At 45.3% G+C, this 18,945-nt stretch overlaps 1 protein-coding gene across 7 annotated transcripts in view; it reads left to right on the forward strand.

Annotated features, from left to right (window-relative positions):
• LOC135921985 (uncharacterized) overlaps positions 1 to 18,945 on the forward strand; it is a 44,514-nt gene extending 25,569 nt beyond the window's left edge. For 5 of the 7 annotated variants that reach the window (XM_070540416.1, XM_070540417.1, XM_070540418.1 and 2 more), the window contains 2 exons: positions 14,816 to 15,020; positions 18,499 to 18,945. In XM_070540416.1, coding sequence (XP_070396517.1) covers positions 14,816 to 15,020; positions 18,499 to 18,769 — 476 coding nt within the window. In that variant the 3' untranslated portion in view covers positions 18,770 to 18,945. The remainder of the gene's footprint in view (positions 1 to 14,815; positions 15,021 to 18,498) is intronic. The other 2 variants (XM_070540420.1, XM_070540421.1) reach the window with 1 other exon arrangement.

Here is an 18,945-nt window from a genome sequence, read left to right on the forward strand (position 1 = left end):
ACACTCCGGAGACCCTGGTTCGATTCCCACGCAGCCCATCTTGCAAGAGTTGAGCCAAAGCCACCTAGAAAATCAGTCTCTGTAGCACGCCGCAACCTTCGCCTCTCATTCCAACGAGCAGCTCTGTCTCCAGGAGGCATCTCACCTCGTGAGTGTCTAGCAGAGGCAAGCGCAGCTGCTTATATACGACCGCGACGCCGCGAGCGACGGCGCGAGTTGGAGCCCCGTTTCTCCTCTGTCGTGACGTCATGGTGTCACGTGGTATTGAAGGCGACACCGCCGCGCCTGAGGAGCTGGGTTGAGCTCTCGTAATATGCTTCGCATAAAAAATCGTGCACGTGCCTGCGCGGCACTGACTGCCCTGCTGGTCTCGGCGCGCACTCTGTTGAAGCTACCTCTAAGGCTGCATTCTATGCAGCCCGGTTTCCTGCCCTGAAAGCCGTCCCAGTGAGAACGTCATAGTTGTAGGAGCAGTAGTTGCATTTGCAAACACGCAACAAAGCAAACTTGCTTGGTTTCACATGTTGGTTGCTTTTATTCTGGGATAATTTTTAGTGTCTGTGAATCCTGCAACTGCTGCTGCTGTTGCTATCGCTTTTCCCTGCTTCTGCACTCACAGTGCAGAAGTGCAGAATTGTTTATAGCCATCCTCGCAATGCCGACAAATGCTGAACTCTGAAAGCGAATGGACGAGCTAGAAACTATATTGAAGCATCGGTTGAACGAATTAGTCAACCGGCCGGTTATCAGCATACAAACTAAGCTTCGGGACACAGGCTTAGATGTCGGTGCGATGAGAACTAAAGTTGGTGTCATGGACGACAGCCTCAAGCTTCTAGACGATGCAGTCTAGTCAATCCGATCTCGACGGCTTGAGCTGTCTGCCGCAAACCGCGCTCTGAAAGCAGAAAACGAGGCCCTTGAAACGAAAGTCGCTGACCTTGAGCAATTCTCAAGATTTAATAACTCGAAAATAAAGGGGATGCCCTGTACCCAGATGGGAGGATTGTACCGCAATCCTGACTGCCATCCATCGGCGACAAAAGCAACTGTACAGTCTTAACCGCTCATGTCGACACAATGCATCGCGTACCAGCGCGGTCTGGTCATAAGACTATAATCATGAGGTTTTGCTCTCGAACAAAAATGACTGAATTCATGAAGAAGATACGAAGGGCCCGACTGAAAACCTGAAGCACAGGGTTTTCAGGAGGGAATGGGCAGATGATATTTATCGATAAGCATATATCGGCAGACAAAAAGCGTTTGTTGTCCAGCACGCTTTCCATGAAGAAGGAAAAAGGTTGGCGGTTCATCTGCAGAGAAAATTGGCAGATCAAGCTGCGGAAATCTCCCGACAGTCCGGCATTTCGCATCGCTTCTGATGTATCTATTATTACCTAACCTTGCGTAAGGCTTCTAATTTTCAATATTTAAGTTGTGCCCAGTGGCTTCGTACTTTTACCGGAAGAACTTGAGGCTTATTTTTCATCGCCTTGGCGTTCACTAATCCATTTCAATGCGCGAACTTTGCAAAAAAACATGGATGGCATCACAAATTTCGTGTACACCTCAATCGTCTACAAATCTTCTACAAATCATCTGCCCGCCATAATTTCTCTGTTATTTGCGTTGGTCAAACCTGGCTCTGCGGAACTCACAATAACTTATATAGCCTTCCTTCGTACTCTTCTGAATATTGCCACTGTAATAACAGTTATAATACTGGCACTGCTATTTTTGTACGCTACGAGTTGCGCTTCTCGACGCGATCTGACTGGACCCTCAACGTGACTCACTGCGAATCTCTTTAGGTCAAATTTCACGATTTTTTTTCAGCACAAAAAAACGTAATGGTGGGTTGCATCTATAATTCAGGTTCATCATCTGGAAGCGCGTTTCGCTTAGCCCTGGGTCACTTGCTGCATGAATTAACGTTAGAGCAGAAAAATGTCATTAACAAGCGTGATATTAATGTTAACCTTTTACATACATCTAACTGGCTACTAGATGATTACGTTAGTTGCCTAAATGGGTTGGATATGAAAACCTAATTACGCTTCCAGCTCTTTGTCCCAGAAGTAACAGCCGCACACTTATCGACCACATATTATCTAATCTTCTTACTAACGCTGACTTTGCTGTCGTCCAAGCTTCAATAACCGATCATTGCCCAATAATCGTGCGCTTAACTTCTACTTCTGGCAATACCAATACAAACTTCACCTGAAAGAAACTTAATTCGACAATATTTGTTAAATTAATTACTGCTTCAGCCTGGTCCCCAGTATAGGCATATGATAGCCCTAGAACTGCCTATAACACATTTTTAAAAATAACATCCATTGCTATTGAAGATTCCACAGTATTACTGAATAGTAAAAAAAAAAGTTTTCAGCTCCTCGTAACCCGTGGCTATCCACCAGTTTGCTAAATTGTCTATGAAAAAAAGATTACCTTTACAGAAAAACCAAAAGACAGCCATTTAACACTGCACTTCACGGAAGATATATAAAATATTCTAACTTATTAGGAAAACTGCTAAAGCAGGCTCAAACTAGGTATTATGAAAATTAAACTAAGTGTGCCGGTATCGGTGTAAAAACAATGGAAAGTATTAAAGCGTCTTTTAGGTCGATCTAATCGTAATGCTGAAATAACTATGATGCAATTGGGAGATGATTTCCCTGATAACTCCTTGAACATAGCAAACTCCTTTTTTTCTGTTTAGGTATAATCAAGAATGCGACGATTCACTGACCCAGACATACCCCTGCGTGCCTCATAGCTTTCTTCCTTCATCCCGTGACACCTAAAGACATAGTCACAATCTTTTCCAGTCAAAAAAACACAGGACCTGGTCTTGATAACTTCAGCCCATCTCACATAAAAATGATAGCGTACTTAATATCTGGAATATTCTGTCACATAGTGAACCTTATCTTTAAGACAGCAATTCTTTCAAGTTCTTTGAAGAAGGCCAAAATAATCCCTATTTTTCAAGAAGAGAGATAAGCGCCTAACATCCAACTATGTATACCGCCCCATTGCTATAATTTCGTGGTTCAGTTAAATTATCGAAGAACTTAGCGTAATACGCTCATCGAGTTATTTGTCAAAATTTAATATCTGGTCACCAAATGAATATGGGTTTACGGAGGGATGCTCAACTGATTTAGCAATAATACATCTAAGAGATAAAATTCGGCGGACAATTGACACTAGCAGCTTTGCTGGTACATTATTTATTGTTGTTTCTGAAGCGTTCGATTAACTTCTTCATAACATACGTTTTGCTAAATTAGACACTGTAGCTATAACTGGCCCGGCACTGCGATTATAACGTAACTATTTGATAGATAGAAAATATACTGTATCAATATTTAGCACTTACACCCTACAGCAGCTAACAGTGCTATACCACAAGGATTTATAATAGGACCTCTCTTGTTTTTAAAAATTTGGAGGACGCCTAATCTTCGCCTTTAAGAGTGGAATGCGGCAGCGTTCAAAGACCTTTACTGCGTTTCATGCTTCCCGGCAACTGCAGCTTATGTGACCCTAACGTTTACCTGGAAATGCTGGCTGCGAACGCTTTCTGGTAGAAACGGGGCCTCTTGCATTCGTCTACCTCATGTTATTCTTTCGCACTTTTAATTCTTCACTCTGAGAAGAGCTAACATAAAGGACATACGCTGTCGGTGTTTTTTTTTCGTTACATTTGTTTGGGGGATGCCGTTCTGAAAATTCCAAGGATTAACTTTGTAATGAATGAAAGGCGAGGCGTGAGCAACTTTGGTGGTATAGAAGTGGTTGGGCTTTGCGTGGTTCGGAATTTGGTTCGAAATCACGAAAAAATATGTATTCGCGTGAATCTTTTCAACGTGATTATTGAGAAAAATAGCATGTATCAACTATTCTTCAAAAATCGCGATCCACACACATTGGACCCATTTAGGATGTATCGAAATAATTTAAACTTATGAAAATAGCGAATCGTTACATAAAGCATTACATGAAGATAATTTTAGTGTACAAGAGATAACTGAAGGGGACTGAACATACAGGGACAAAGCATTGACTGAGAAATTTAATATTCACCTTGCTTCATTGGTAGACAGCGTCAGTGACACCACCGCCCTACATGTCCGCCACAAGTAGCTTTGTCGGTTTATCTTCCTCCAACCGATGAATATCAGGTCTTGTGTGTTTTCAAAAGACTAAAGAAAAGGGAATCGAAAGGTATTGATGGTTGAAAGGACGCTCCAATCTGTTATGTGATATATATAGTAGTCGTCCCTTTAGTATAGATTTATAACCTCATTTCAGGCACAGGTATTTTCCCACAATGTATGAAGCATGCAAAAGTTACTGTTTAAGAGAGGAGACAAAAATTATTTGAAAAACTATAGGCCCATATACCTTCTACCATTAGTTTCAAAGCCCATAGAAAAACTAATATTTATAAGATTTTCGAACTTCTTTACAGAACACTTTGTAGTTACGCCGGCTCAGTACGGTTTTAGGTCAGGGCTGTCGACAGAGGCAGCATTGCTACGCCAAAAAGAAATTAAATTAGGCGCTATAGAGGACAAGAAACTTAAACTAGGTATATTTGTTGACTTCTCTAAAGCCTATGAACGGATAAATCACAATACCGTTTTACAAAAGTTACCCTTTTACGGCATTCCAGGCACTGCACTGAATTTAATTACCAGTTATTTGAACAATAGGCTACAGAGTGTAAGCATAAACACAGAACACTCCTCTTTGCAAAGAGTTACTCAAGGCGTAACTCAAGGTGGTATATTGGGGCCACTACTTTTTACTACCTATGTCAACCACATTATTAACATCAACCAGCGAATCAAATTTGCCATATATGCGGATGACACTTCCTTGCTTTCAACAGGTGTGGTTGTAAGTGACCTTATTTCAGCAGCAAACACGGCACTAGGTGACTTGTATGCATGGTTTTATTTATTTATTTATTTATTTATTTATTTATTTATTTATTTATTTATTTATTTATTGTACCTTCAAGGCCCAAAGGCGGTACAGAAGGGAGTTGAACAAAATACAGAGCATGTACAGAAGACAGGGTATAATAAAGAAATTGAAAAATTTTTAGAAATTTATAAATCGTGGATTAACAAAAGTATTCTTCAATTGTAGTTTAAAAGCAGATGTATCGGTTATATTAACAACTGAGGCCGGCAGATTATTCTATTCATTGGTAGTTTTAGGAATAAATGAATGAAAAAATAGGTTCGTGCGATCGTAAACCGTTGACCGTTGACCGTAAGGTGCCTACAAATTAACGGCTTAAAAATCAAAGCCGTTTTGTTACGAGCGAAGGGAACAACGTACACAGCTACTTCAAAGCTATACTTGAACGATTCTGCGATTGATTTTTCTTCGACAGCTAAAGATTGGGTATGGTTTTTCGCGAGCATATGTTAGGGGATTCCCATATTGAAATGGTAAGAAAGAAACTAACTAAGCTCTTCCCCTCCGATCATGTCACTGCCAGTTGCATCATTCTCGAAGCTCTAATCCCATCCGAGTGAAATTGGGAAGCTGGTCGAGGGTTGCGTCAGTGAGGCCGCCACATTGCCAGAACCTGGAACTAATTATGGTAAAATTACTGCTACTTTTTCAGCGGCACTTCTTTGGAACTCATTACGGTGTCATATTAACATACACACTCATTTTACACAGTCAAATCAAACGTCCGTAAAATATTGCGTTCTATATAATCATTTTATCGTTATCATTATGTTAATAATTGCTTTGTGCTATTAAATATTTTACAGTGTTATTGGCTAATTTTTTACGGTGTCTTGTGTGTTTACATATTGCTGATTTGTATTTACATATCCTACTCCTTTCTTGTGGGAGGTCCTTTGTACAGTCACTTGACTCTGCGACATCCCTCTGTATTTATGTATAATCCCCATTTGTAACCTTATTATTATGCCCAAATAAACAACTCTGAACTCTGAGGGTACACCTAAGCATGAAATGGCAACCGGCAAAGCAGATCGGTTGGAGACGATACTAGCCACAATCTTAAAATGGGCGTAGTACACGTTGGCAATTACACAACCCACCACCCCATACCCCACCACGTCGTCTGTGCACTGGTCCAAATGGACCCTGCCCAGCTAGAAGAAGGAAACCGGCTGAAGGCAGCACTGCAAGCAGCGAAAGACGCTTTGTTCGTCTTCTAGCTGGGCAGCGTCCACAATGACTAGTGCACAGCATGACATGGTGCGGTCTGCAGTTGCAAACATGCACTATATATATATATATATATATATATATATATATATATATATATATATATATATATAGATAGATAGATAGATAGATAGATAGATAGATAGATAGATAGATAGATAGATAGATAGATAGATAGATAGATAGATAGATAGATAGATAGATAGATAGATAGATAGATAGATAGATAGATAGATAGATAGATAGATAGATAGATAGATAGATAGATAGATAGATAGATAGATAGATAGATAGATAGATAGATATAGTGCTTCAGAAGAGAACACTTTCCCAAATCCTCAAGAGTTGGCGGTGGCTGATACCACTATACAAGTGGTACACAACTTGCACAACAAACTGACAGGCAAAATCTTCTAATTAAATAAATATAACTAATTAACTTTTAAACGTAAGAAATGAAAGGCGTGTGGCGAAAGCTCGACAATGCAGAGTTTTAGCGAGCTTGGTATGCTAGAAGGCGCGGGCGGTTTCGCCGAATCGCTGGATGAGTGGGGGCGTAAACGCGCGGCGGTCGGAATGGTGACGGCACGGGGCGGAGTTATTCTCGACCAGACAAACAGAGAGATAATATTGCAGTATCAAAATGTATTCTACTTTGCTTTTGGTGCAAGGTTCCCGCAACGGGGCATTCGTGAACATGAGTACGCCTGCGTCGAAAATTTGCGCCAGCGACAAAACAGAATATGCTTGGCTCAATACGTTGATCCGGTTGAGGTTTGTACTACCAGAGGGCGCTACCGCCACGGCCACTAATGTTTGCGTCGCAAATGATGCAGTAAACGGCCCAAACCACTCGTCGTTACCGAGATACCGGAATACCAAACAATGCTACCGATAAATGGCTACAGCAAGTTAATTACGTGCGTGGCACAGTTCAGAGAACTTGCAGCTTGATAACCTGCAAAGGTCGCATAAAGATGCGTCTGTTTCAGCGGTCTGTGCAGAGAGGCCAGCCGCACTGATAGCATAGACGAGAAATACTTTACAGTTGTCAGGCATGCTGTGCATATGGACCATGTTGTCTTCTGTACTGTTTCCACCGTAATCATCTCTTGTGAAAGCGCACCTTTATTTTCCACGTGTCTTATAATTCGACGCGATTTTAACAAATAAAACAACGCAGTGGGCGGTCCTAGCGGCGTCCGTGCCGGATTCGTTGCCATTCTGTAACTCCGGCGGACTGCAGCTATAGCGTTAACGTTGGCACCGCAAATGCCGGTACGTTTAATTGTTATTTAAAGTTCTTGCAGGTATTCGAAGATCCTAAATCTCTTCCGGGCACACACCTGGGGTCGCTCGCGCTAGGCATTGAAGCCACGGAATAATTTACACTGGTTTAACAAATTACGCCAGTCCACCGAGTGGGCGCTGAGCTGTGTCCAAAACTACCGCCTCAAACACGCGTCACGCAGCCAACGTGAGGTTGTGCTGCTGGCTCGCTCTTTCGCATGAGGACACAACGACACCACCCCCTGCAATATCTCGCAGTTAGGCTAAATTACTGCCCCTTCATCTCGAGCTGTGTGCGCCCGTTCAATTTCGCTAAGCGTGCAATTCCAACACTTCACCAAAGACTGTGTTTGTTCGTCCGACGCTTTCGATTGGTTCGGTGACCAAAAACTCAGATGCCGTTTTGGCCTCGGCCGTGACGGTATCGTTTTTTTATCGTCGAGTTGCGGCCGGAGAACGCATGCGTGATGCAGCAAACCAGAACGGGTGCTGCTACGGTGGCCACTGCATTACAGCAAGGCACAAACCTGTCTATTTTTTTAGGCAGTAATCACATGGACACTCCCGGCGAATTTCCGCTGCCATATCCGCCGTTGCCGTGGTAATAATAATATTTGGGGTTTTACGTGCCAAAACCACTTTCTGATTATGAGGCACGCCGTAGTGGAGCACTCCGGAAATTTTGACCACCTGGGGTTCTTTAACGTGCGCCTAAATCTAAGCACACGGGTGTTTTCGCATTTCGCTCCCATCGAAATGCGGCCGCCGTGGCCGGGATTCGATCCCGCGACCTCGTGCTCAGCAGCCGAACACCATAGCCACTGAGCAACCACGGCGGGTACCGTTGCCGTGGTGTTCCGAATAAACTCCAAGAGCAATAACATTGCGAGCACGCGCCCTATGCTGTAGTTGCGAATGTTATAGTCTTCAGGTGCTATGCCGACGTGTTTTAACTCAAAACTTAAATACAGCGATTCCACACAGTAGAACAGCTTAAAAACGTGCTTTGCGTTCCTAAGCAGTAGACTGGTAAGACCCGTGACAGCAAATTTCTTGGGGCTACGCTCTCGCTGCTGTTATCGCGCGAGTTAAACCGTCTATAGATGTCGCGGATCATGGCGGAGCTTTCCACAGAATTTAGAAGTGATAATGCGGTCTAAATCAGACGTGGCTTATCTGTTCTACGTTGTTGAAATAACGTTCGGTGCCCTTTTGCGGTTACAGTCTCATAGTTTTCAAAATATGTACCCAGTTTGACTTTTCATGGCTAAGATCCAAAAAAATTTTCAGAGGCACCCTGTTCAACGAGTAGAGCTGAATTGAATGAGTTCTACGTTTGATCGCACGAGCTTCGGCTCCAATGAAGCGTGGCGTCCCCTGAAGGTGATCGAGCATCGAACCATCCGTCAAGCGGATTCCCCCTCAAACAAAAAGAAAAGACCTTAGCTATTCCTGTTGCTCTAAACTGATTTGCAACAACAAAATCATTCACCCGTGAATGCTATCACATCATGCCCCCCTGGTTTTTCCGTAAGTTTGTCCGCCCGCAACGCGGCGTTATAGACAAGAACCCGGTGGTTATGGGTGGTTTCTGCAGGGTAAGCAGTGCAGTCGTGTGAAAATAACATTAGTTCGTTAGGTTACGTTAGGTTTTGACTTTAAGAAATGGTGAACGCTATCATGTCATGTTCCCTTGCCAAGTTTTTTCCTTAAATGGTTCCGCCCACAAGAGGGAATTATAGGCTAGAACCCGACAGTTATCAGCGGTTTCTGCAGGGTAAGCGGTGCGGTCGTGTAAAAATAACATTGATTTAAAGAAATATTTTTGACAAACCAAGTATTTATTATACTTTTAAAACGTAAGTTCTGTTGTGTCGCAGCACAGAAAAAAATGTGTGAGTTAGCCAAATGAGTTTTCGCATTTCCTTCTTTCGGCAGAGGGAGGGGATGTACACGACTTAGTTTCTTTATGACATGATGCAGGTTGTGGAATTCCAGCTGCGTACTTGGACAGACTTTAGCATTCTCAGACTTCCCTTGTCGAAGCATAGTCGATTTTCTTCGATAGTTGAAGATAGTCGAAGCCAGTCGATACGCTTTTGTAATCTTTCATTCGCAGCTATTTCGCCAAAGGCCTATGCTGCTGTTTCTTTTTTCGAGGTGGTTCTGCATTATGCTATTTTATTATACATTTTGTTAACATAATACTTGCGCATCTTCTTTTAGTTTGTGTGTTACCAATGTGATGTGGCATTGCGGGCGGTGCAACACATTTCAAGGGCATGTGTAAAGCCGTCCCATTTCTTAACATCGTAGAGCAAAAAACGTCAGGGCATCTGCGTGCCCGAAGTCACTGCAGCGCGGCTATGCATACGACCCTTATTCGAAGTCTCCTTATAGTGAACGGCAGGCTTGTGCAGGTCAAATGCACGGCAGACACAATATCACAGCCCGTACACCCGCACACAACACGCCTACAAAACGGTACCGCCTGGCAACGTTTTCATTTGCCACGTGAGAGACTATGCTGAACAAGTGTGCGTAGCGCCGCCTAGCCCAGGTTTCGAAGTCTATATTGGCGGAGAATGCTTGGTTCGCGGTAGTTATCGATCGACGGGGCACTTGTTCGGGTTGCTCTGCCCGCAACTATAAAGCCGTGGATTTAGTAAAAGCATGGGACATATGCGCAAGTTAATCAACACTGTTGTACTGGCTTCTGCGACTGTGTTCACATTCCCATAAGCTCTTCAACTCCGATCATGTCGCTGCCACTCGCATAACTGTCGCTGCTCGAATCCGATCGGAGTGAAATTAGGAGCTGGTCGAGGCTTGCGTAAATGAAGCTGTCGCATTGCCAAAACTCTTCAATTTTCTAAACATGAGAACACGCCCGAAGCCAATTGCCTGCCGTCACAAGGCTGACGCTTTCACCCAGCAATTTTTCGACACCGGCAAGGGTCAATGTGGCATCGTTAGCAGCGACGTAATCTATCACCTGGTTCCGCATCAGTTCGCTATGATTGAACTCGCAATGATATGGAGGAAGGCTCACAGCGTCGTGACCGACAGCCTCAGCGACAACATCCACGCGATAGATGGAAATCATCTTTTTGTGTTGGTTCTTTAGCTCCAATAAAACTGCCTTTAATTGGTTCTGGGAAACTTCGATGTTCTACTCCGTGAGCCAATGTTGAATGTCACTCTTTCGTTTTGACGACGTTGGAACTTTCTCGAGGTCAACGATATGGTAAAGGGGATTGTCATTACTATGGCACTGTGCGCCTTCATGTTAGGCAAAAGTGGTTTAGGGAACCACTTCTCGAAGCGCGTCCCAGCTATTTCGTTGTAGTCAGCAGTGCCTTTCACAGCTCGGAAAACGAGGCACGCAGCATTTAAGAAGCCTTCCTCGTTACCGGCGTGCAACAGGATCAGCCAGCCAATTTTGCCGCTTGGTGCGCGAAGCCCTGTTGTCAAACCCTGCCGAAAGGTATCTACCGTTGTGGAGACTTTCACGCCCTCTCACATACTGTCTCCTTTATGTGGCCGGCATTGACACAAGTTTCGCAAAGTAGTATATCGGTCTGCAAGAAGAAACAATAAAATTTAATTCAAGCATGTCATCAGCTGCAAACACCGTATTTGCGCAAGATAGGAGAAGCCATTAGACAGTCGACACTGTTCAGCTAATATGATCCGACAATGCGCAGGAGCCGTTTCTTCGTGCGGCCCAACAACCAAGGCACATCGGTTAGTTAATGGTAAAAACGCTGCCCAGGAGAGTGCCGTGAGCAGCATTACTACCGTCGAAATGCGATGATGCACGACGGGTGCCGGCAAAAAAAAACAGTGACGCTTGTAACTCCCCCTTTAAAGTGTGTTTCAATGAAATAATGCGTCCACAGAACTGTCAGGCACCAATGCTTGTGCTCGTTTCGATCGTGAGCACCGAAAGATTGGACGCTACCGTGTCCTCACTGAACAGTATTGGGCTGGACGTGACGGCACGTCCTCTACGATTCCAAGTAATTGCAGCAAAACGCGCGTCGACTCTGTTGCGCCTCGTGAGCAATGTCTTCACTGTATAGGTTGCTGGGTAAATAAAATACTTTTTATGCGAAGCATATTACTAGAGCTCAACCCAGCTCCTCAGGCGCGGCGGTGTCGCCTTCAATACCACGTGACACCGTGACCTCACGACAGAGGAGAAACGTGGCTCCAACTCGCGCCGTCGCTCGCGGCGTCGCGGCGGTATATAAGCAGCTGCGCTTGCCTCTGCTAGACACTCACGAGGTGAGATGCCTCCTGGAGACAGAGCTGCTCGTTGGAATGAGAAGCGAAGGTTGCGGCGTGCTACAGAGACTGTTTCTACGTGGCTTTGCTACGGCGCAGCGACTACGCGCCCCGCATCGGACGCGTCGAGCAACGCAGCGTTCGGCGCGACAACGAAATGTGCGCCTGAGCAAGCGCCGCACGCCTGAGCCGACGCCGATGACACCGGCTTTTCTGCGACACGAGCTCCTTAACGCTGTCGCGTTAAAATAAAGGCTAGTATGCTTCGCATCCTGGGCTTAACCTTAGCTAAGCCACAGCCAGTTTTTCATCTACACGCCACAAAACTTATAAAACTGACCGATTCTCGTACTTGCTATTTTATTGCAATAGCAACTTTATGCCCACCCAAAGCGTACTTCTGCCGTCGCCGTGAGGTTCCGTGTGAGTGAAAGCTTGTGAGGGTGAGCCGGCGAACGCGGTTCAATTTCGCGTGGGTGAGTGAGGTACGCCACCCCTATGCGTCTCACTCCGGAGGCGCGCGAGTGAAGAGGGGTGAGGTGAGGAGGGTCGTTCTTCTCCGGCGGCTCCTAGGGTGCCTCGATGTCCTCCTTGCCCGACGCTCCTTACATAGTGGAGACAACCGCGGCGTCTACTGCGGGGTTGGCGACGCAAACCGCGGACGCCGTAGTTACACCCACCACCAGTATAGACGCCTTTGGCGGACGCTGTAGGGACGCGTTGCCGGTGCTCGTGTGTCTTGAAAGCGATCTGCGACGTGGCCAAAGCGCGCCCGCGCGGTCCTCATCTTCAGAGCGATCTGCGGTGTTTGCAGAGTGCGCGTAGTGCTGGTAGCTTCGCGTGCGCTGTGCTTTCGACGTTTCGTTCGCGTTGAAGCGACAGATGCACGGAGGCCAATTGGATCGCAGCTGCTGCCGCGATTCCTGACTCCAGCGCTTTCGCAGCCAGTTTCCGCTGTATTCGAGCGAGATGTCTTCAGGTTTGCCTGTGCGCGCGTGACACCGTGCTGGTTAATTTTTTAAAAAACACGTTGACAGGCTAGTCGGTTTGAATCCGTCATTGAATGGGTAAGCGTGACTCAGTGAGGGCGTACAAAGTAGCAGACACGCAAAGACAGCGCTGTCTCTGCGTGTATGTTTTATCTATTCCCTCATGGAGTCACGCTTACACGTTTTATAATTGTTAATCTAGTTAGTGAGCGAATGTTTACAACCTTATACAGCCGCTAAAACTTTTATCTTTACATCGAACAGCCACCTACTGATCTGCTATCACAATCGGTGCGTCGCCTTTCGGGCGGAACATCGAATTTTTTCAGTGCGAACTTCTCAGACGGTACTCAGGTACTGCCATCACCACATGATGGCCTTTCTCTCAAAGAGTGCACAACACCTCTTCCGTTTGCGAAAGAAAAAAAAATGTCGCAGTTCACCCGAAACGCGAAGCATCGATTGCGATAGCGAATTTGTGGATAGCTGCGTGAAATAAGGGTAGTAGTTTTAGCGGCCGTATCAACTTGCAAACATTCGCTTACTAACTTAACAATGATAGAATATCTAAGCGTGACAGAACGAGGATGTAGGAAGAAATGGGCATTCGTTCATTCATTTCATTTACTTGTCATTGTTTCATGGATTGTACGAGAAAATGTTAGACCAGCAGCCAAAGGCTATAGTGTGGGCCCACAGTTAATATGCATATATCAGCGGCTACAAAATTTAGTACGTGTCTACCTCCTTTTGCTCACTTGCGCGTGAACGCTGCGTACCAGTTTCTTAGCCTGTACAGGCTGCTTTTATTGTGAGAACTCCTGGTACGGCTGCAAAGCTGGGGGACCCACGAAATGCGGTGGACTTTCCTCCACAGGCGACGTCGACGAGCTGCAACCGGGGTAACAAGGCCCTTAAAATACTAGGTTACTTACATCGCACGCTGCGTGTTACTCCTCAAGAAGCTAAACTTCTTACATATAAAACCCCCATTCACCCCATCCTCGAATACAGCTGCCTTGTATGGAACGCATACAAGTACTGTGACGTCTAGAAACTAGAATCAGTGCAAGAAAAAAGGCTGTGCGTTTTGTTTGTAGGATATATGACAAGGAATTTTTGCAGTCTAACTCTCTTCCCCTACTTGGTTTCACTCCTCTGGCAGATCGTCGCAATCTTGAATGCTTAGGATTCCTTCACACGTTAATCAATTCTCCTTGCCTCTCCTCTCAAGATAACTACTTGACTTTTTCTAAACCCTCATGTGCGCACCACATGTACACCCTCATGTAAACCCTCATGTAGAGTCAGCATGCTCTAAGCATTAAAACTTTTTTGCCCGCACTGATTCCTTTAAACATTGTTTTTTTTCATCATCAATTGAAGTATGGAATTCATTACCGGGCAACACTCGTTCACCACCAGTGAAACGATTCAGGCAAGCTTTTTCACAAATATTGTATGTTCGTTGTTCATTCCACTCCAGCAATAGCCTCATTCAGGCCCCAGTATGTATAGATCAATAAGATAAATAAATACAAGAGGTGAGTAAATATTACTCGTGCAGTGACTGCATTTCGCTGTCTGTGTTGTATGACGTGCGATCCCTCTTTTAGGAAGGGTCAACACGAAATATAACACCAGAGAACAAAATTTGGACTATAGTGGATCGAGAACTATCAAGGCAGTGATGCCCTGAGTTAGCGCCGAAGCGATAGACAGCACGAAGGTTACTTCGCTCGCTGCTGCTGCCGCACTTGCTCGCTGCAGCGTTCCGACACCGAATGTGCGCTGTCATCGACAGTGACGTGTTCATGACTGCTGTACGGGCCGACACCAGGCTTGTTAATTTAGTTCAGGGATGTTTTAGGGATGTTTAGGGATGTTTATAAGTTGATACGGTCGATAAAAGTGATATCCTTGAATCGCATGGCTGTCTGCTAATTTGAAATCACAACCGATGCTCCGCGTTTGTGCCGAAGTTGCGACCTTGTTCATTGCAGTCGCTCTTCGACCTCCAAAGCACATAGTAGGTCACGTGGGCGTCCCATGCAACGACTCCGCACCTTGCCTGGGCGAGGCTCACTGCGTGGGCGGAGTCTGCCGGTGCAACGGGCCTGCTAAGCGCATCATGAAAGGCGTCTGTGTCTCGGTCCCCATGACGGCAACGAAGAAGCCGCAGCCGCCAAATAGCGCAACCATTCTGAGGTAAATAGTGAGGTATTATTAGAAAGTCTAAAGGCATCAGAAGCTTCTGCCTGAGGTGCTCCCTTTTAATTACACAGATACAGAAAAACCATAATTTTCAGCATCTATCCAGCCCATTTCGACCAAAACTTCTTTTATCAAAAAGGAAAAAGACTACAGAAATTCAAAGAATTGTCTCCTAACGCGTATCATTCTTTGGCTCGGCTCGTACCCTTACTTCCCTTTGTTTTGGCTAGTTTGTTTCCTTTGCCTTTTGGTCTATCCCAAATTTCAAGTTGGTTGACTCCCAAGATAAGCTTCGTCAACCCCCATATCAGCCACCAATTTTGGATGGCCCACGCGATATCACCACAAAAATTAAGGTTTGCCCACTCTAATTTCATCCCACAATTTGGGTTGGCCCGCCCCCATATCACCCCAAGCTAAGGTTGGCGCACTCCCATATTCAAGCTGGCCCGCCACAACATATATTTTTTACGGAGACATGTGTATTCCTATGGGAAAGACATCACGCTTTTGTTGAGATAGCAATTATATGGACACTGCAAACGCATTTCTGCCGTCGGCGTCACCATGAGGTTGCGTTTGTAGTCCGAGGGCGATAAAATGGTCGCCGTGCGCCGTATGCTGTATAAGCGAGTGCGCACATAACGGCGGAAAGTGGAGAGGAAGCGCGCCGCCTTCGGTCGCGCGCAAGGCTTCGGGGGGAGGGTAGGTACGGGGGGTGGGGGGGTGTTATAGTCCGGGTGGGCCAGCAGGCCGCGCGCGCCCAGCCGGGCTACTGTATCTTGAAAGCCATCTGCTCCGGCTACACAGTCCAACTACGCTGTGCTTCCGCGGAGTAGTTCGCGTTGATGTGAGCGGCAGCACGAAGGTCAATTCGCTCGCTGCGGCTGCCGCGCTTCCTCATTGCATGATAGAGTGCATGAGCGCGACTGAACGAGGACGTAGAAAGAAACAGATACACGGAGACAGCGCTTCACTTTCAGCTATAGGTTTTTATTTTCACACGCACCGATAAATATATACCTTACGAGCGGAAACGAACGTGACAGCAGCAAAAGAACATTCAGGGGTGCATACACTGTATCATGGATTCTATCCAACTAGCCCGCCAACGTGTTTCAACCAAATCCTCATTGCAGCTTTTTGACAGCGAATTTCTGCGGTCATCGAGTGAGATGTGTTCATGTTGGCTTGTGCGCGCGTGACACCGTGCTTGTTAATGCACTTAGTATGCCTGCGTTGCACGTTTATACCGCCGATAAGCATGCTATCCTCATTTCATATAGCTGTCCACTAGTTTGCTATCGAAATAAAAAAATCCACACTTTCGGCGAAAGTGTGGCTTTTTTTGCGTTACAGACGTAATGTTGCTACTAAAATTACTGGGCTACTCGCCAAAGAATGCTACGCATTAAATGTGATGATTTCTAAGAACAAAGAGTATAACAGTGTAACTCAGCCTTCAAAATGACATCAACCTTCCTCAAGTTTTAGGCAATTGGTGCTTTCAACGTGAAAAGAAATTTGTTGTACACTCTGAAATGTAGCAATAGTTTCGAGACCGGTGTTATGTCACACTCTGGAACAACCATTCGAAGTATGCCTTCAAGCTAAGCCTTTCTGTTCTCCTTGGAAAGTCTAGCAGACAGAAATTACACAAGTGCCATAATGTTTTTCTGGTGTCTCATACGAACCTCGAAACTTTGGGCTATAACTTCTTTTAAATGTACTAATTCTCGTGAATTTCTGCAAATCGACCTCATGATTCCAGAAGGTGTTAAAATCGTTATTTTGTGTTTTAAATGTCGCTATTTAATGGGTGGTTGTTTATAGGTACCATCTCTGCGTTTCATGTCTATTTAAAACGGGAGACCCAGAGTTTAGCCTGACTTGAAGTTTCCTCCGAACAGTTTGTGCTGGCACTCTGTCAGACTGGCCTATTTCCAGTTCAAATATATTTCATGCTTACAAATAAATTCTTATTCTGGTGCCGTTTAGTCAATATTAGTGGAATTTATTTCGAAGAGAAAGGGTTTCCTACCAGTACCGAAGCGTCTGACTGAGCACCGTATTTAGTCGTGTATTGGCCTCCCCTCTGACGCTGAAAGCTGAAACTTCAGGCTCTTAATCTTCCATGGAAAAAAAAAAGAGGTAGAGAACAGGGAAACACAGGAGAGAGCAGCCAATACTCGTTTTTCTGTGACGCTCCGAGATATCAACGAGAACGAAGTCGCGGGTTTATTTGATGACCACGTGTGTCCCTTTCTAAATGGCAAAAGCACACAAACATTCGTATACTTCACTCTAGGTTTGCTTGCATATGAAAGAACTCAAGCTGGTCAAAGTTACTGTGAAAGCTAAATCCCGCGCCTTTCTCTAAGGCGTCTCTGAATATCTCTGTGTTTCGTTCAGACATGAATGAATGAATGAATGAATGAATGAATGAATGAATGAATGAATGAATGAATGAATGAATGAATGAATGAATGAATGAATGAATGAATGAATGAATCGATCAATCAATGAACCGATCAATCACTTAATCAATCAATCTTTCGCTTGCCCTGTAGTATACTGCACACGACGTGTACCAGAGCAGCCTTAGTCAGGTGACGCTATAGAGAGAGTGGGACAAGATTCTATTTAAATGTAGGTGGTTTCTAAATGCGGCATCATTCGTTGCAGAATAAGTGCCGCAGCGATTGCACGCATCTTGCACTGTGCGAACGTGTAGGCTGATTCGTGTAACGTATGCATCTTGCCAATATTTTTTTATGAAAGAAAGATGACTACAGGTTTCGCGTGAGTCAACACCGGATCGAGGGCGGCAGTCGTAGCAAAGACTGACCGGGCGCCTACTAAATCTGCCACGATTTTGCGATCGCGCCAGTGAGTTTCTGAAGGATACACTACATGGCTACAAAAATTAACCCAAAAAATTAACCCAAGCTACAATGCATGCCACAGTAAGTGAAATAATGGAACTCCCTTGATATTCCACCATCCGTGCTGCAAGTTCCAAAGTTCGCAAACATGTTTACGAAGGTTTATCTCTGCGTAGTTTCCGTCGGTCTCCCTCGGTGTTTGTTTCTTAACGATTATATGCCGTCTCGAAATATTCTTGGGCTAGTAATTACCAACGGAGATTACCTACAACTCACCTCGATCGCCCCTACGCTTGCCACCAGGCCTGCGAATAAGCCACACCACTTTCCACGTGGTCTCGTAGTTTTCAGCATGCCACGCCATTAGGTTCTTGTAGCTGGTGCGTCAGGGTGCTCGTGTACGCATTTGCACTTCTCGTGTTTGCGCTTATGTTTGCGATCGTCGACATTTCAGCATGCCAAGTTCGGATGAAGTTGCACACTAGTTCTCTACTTTTATCCGGCTAGTAGAGTGTCACGGCGCTAAGTATAGTTTGAGCGCGGAAATTTCAGCTGTACGTAACACGCTCCCACTTGGGTTTTCTCAGGGACGTCAGCACAGAGACCCTCCCGCCTGTCACGAGGTTCGCGTCCGCGCGTACGGTCCGGCTGGGCGCTCCTTCCGCAAGCGCTAACACTGAGACCCCGCCCGCGACTAACGGAGAGGACCCGGGTCAGGACACGACGGAAGTCGGCGGTACTGTCTATGGTGACGTGGAGGCACGCGGAACCACGGCCTCGAACGCTACATCCCGCGTCGAGGGAGTGCAGGTGGAAAAGACGTCGAATGCAACGGGAATCAACGTTCACCTGGGATGAATTTATTAGAACACTCATCGCAAGGGCAACGATCATCGGGAACTTATTCTTCCATTCGGCTGCTTAGAAAAATATTTGTGCGTAATTTTTAGTAACTTTGCCGAAGACCTGTTTCTGTCGCAGGTCTTGAATCAGTTTTTGTCGCAGGTCGTGAAATAAAGATGATTTTTGTCGAA

Source organism: Dermacentor albipictus, chromosome 6 (genome assembly GCF_038994185.2).
Source record: "Dermacentor albipictus isolate Rhodes 1998 colony chromosome 6, USDA_Dalb.pri_finalv2, whole genome shotgun sequence".
Classification (NCBI taxonomy): Eukaryota; Metazoa; Arthropoda; class Arachnida; order Ixodida; family Ixodidae; genus Dermacentor; species Dermacentor albipictus.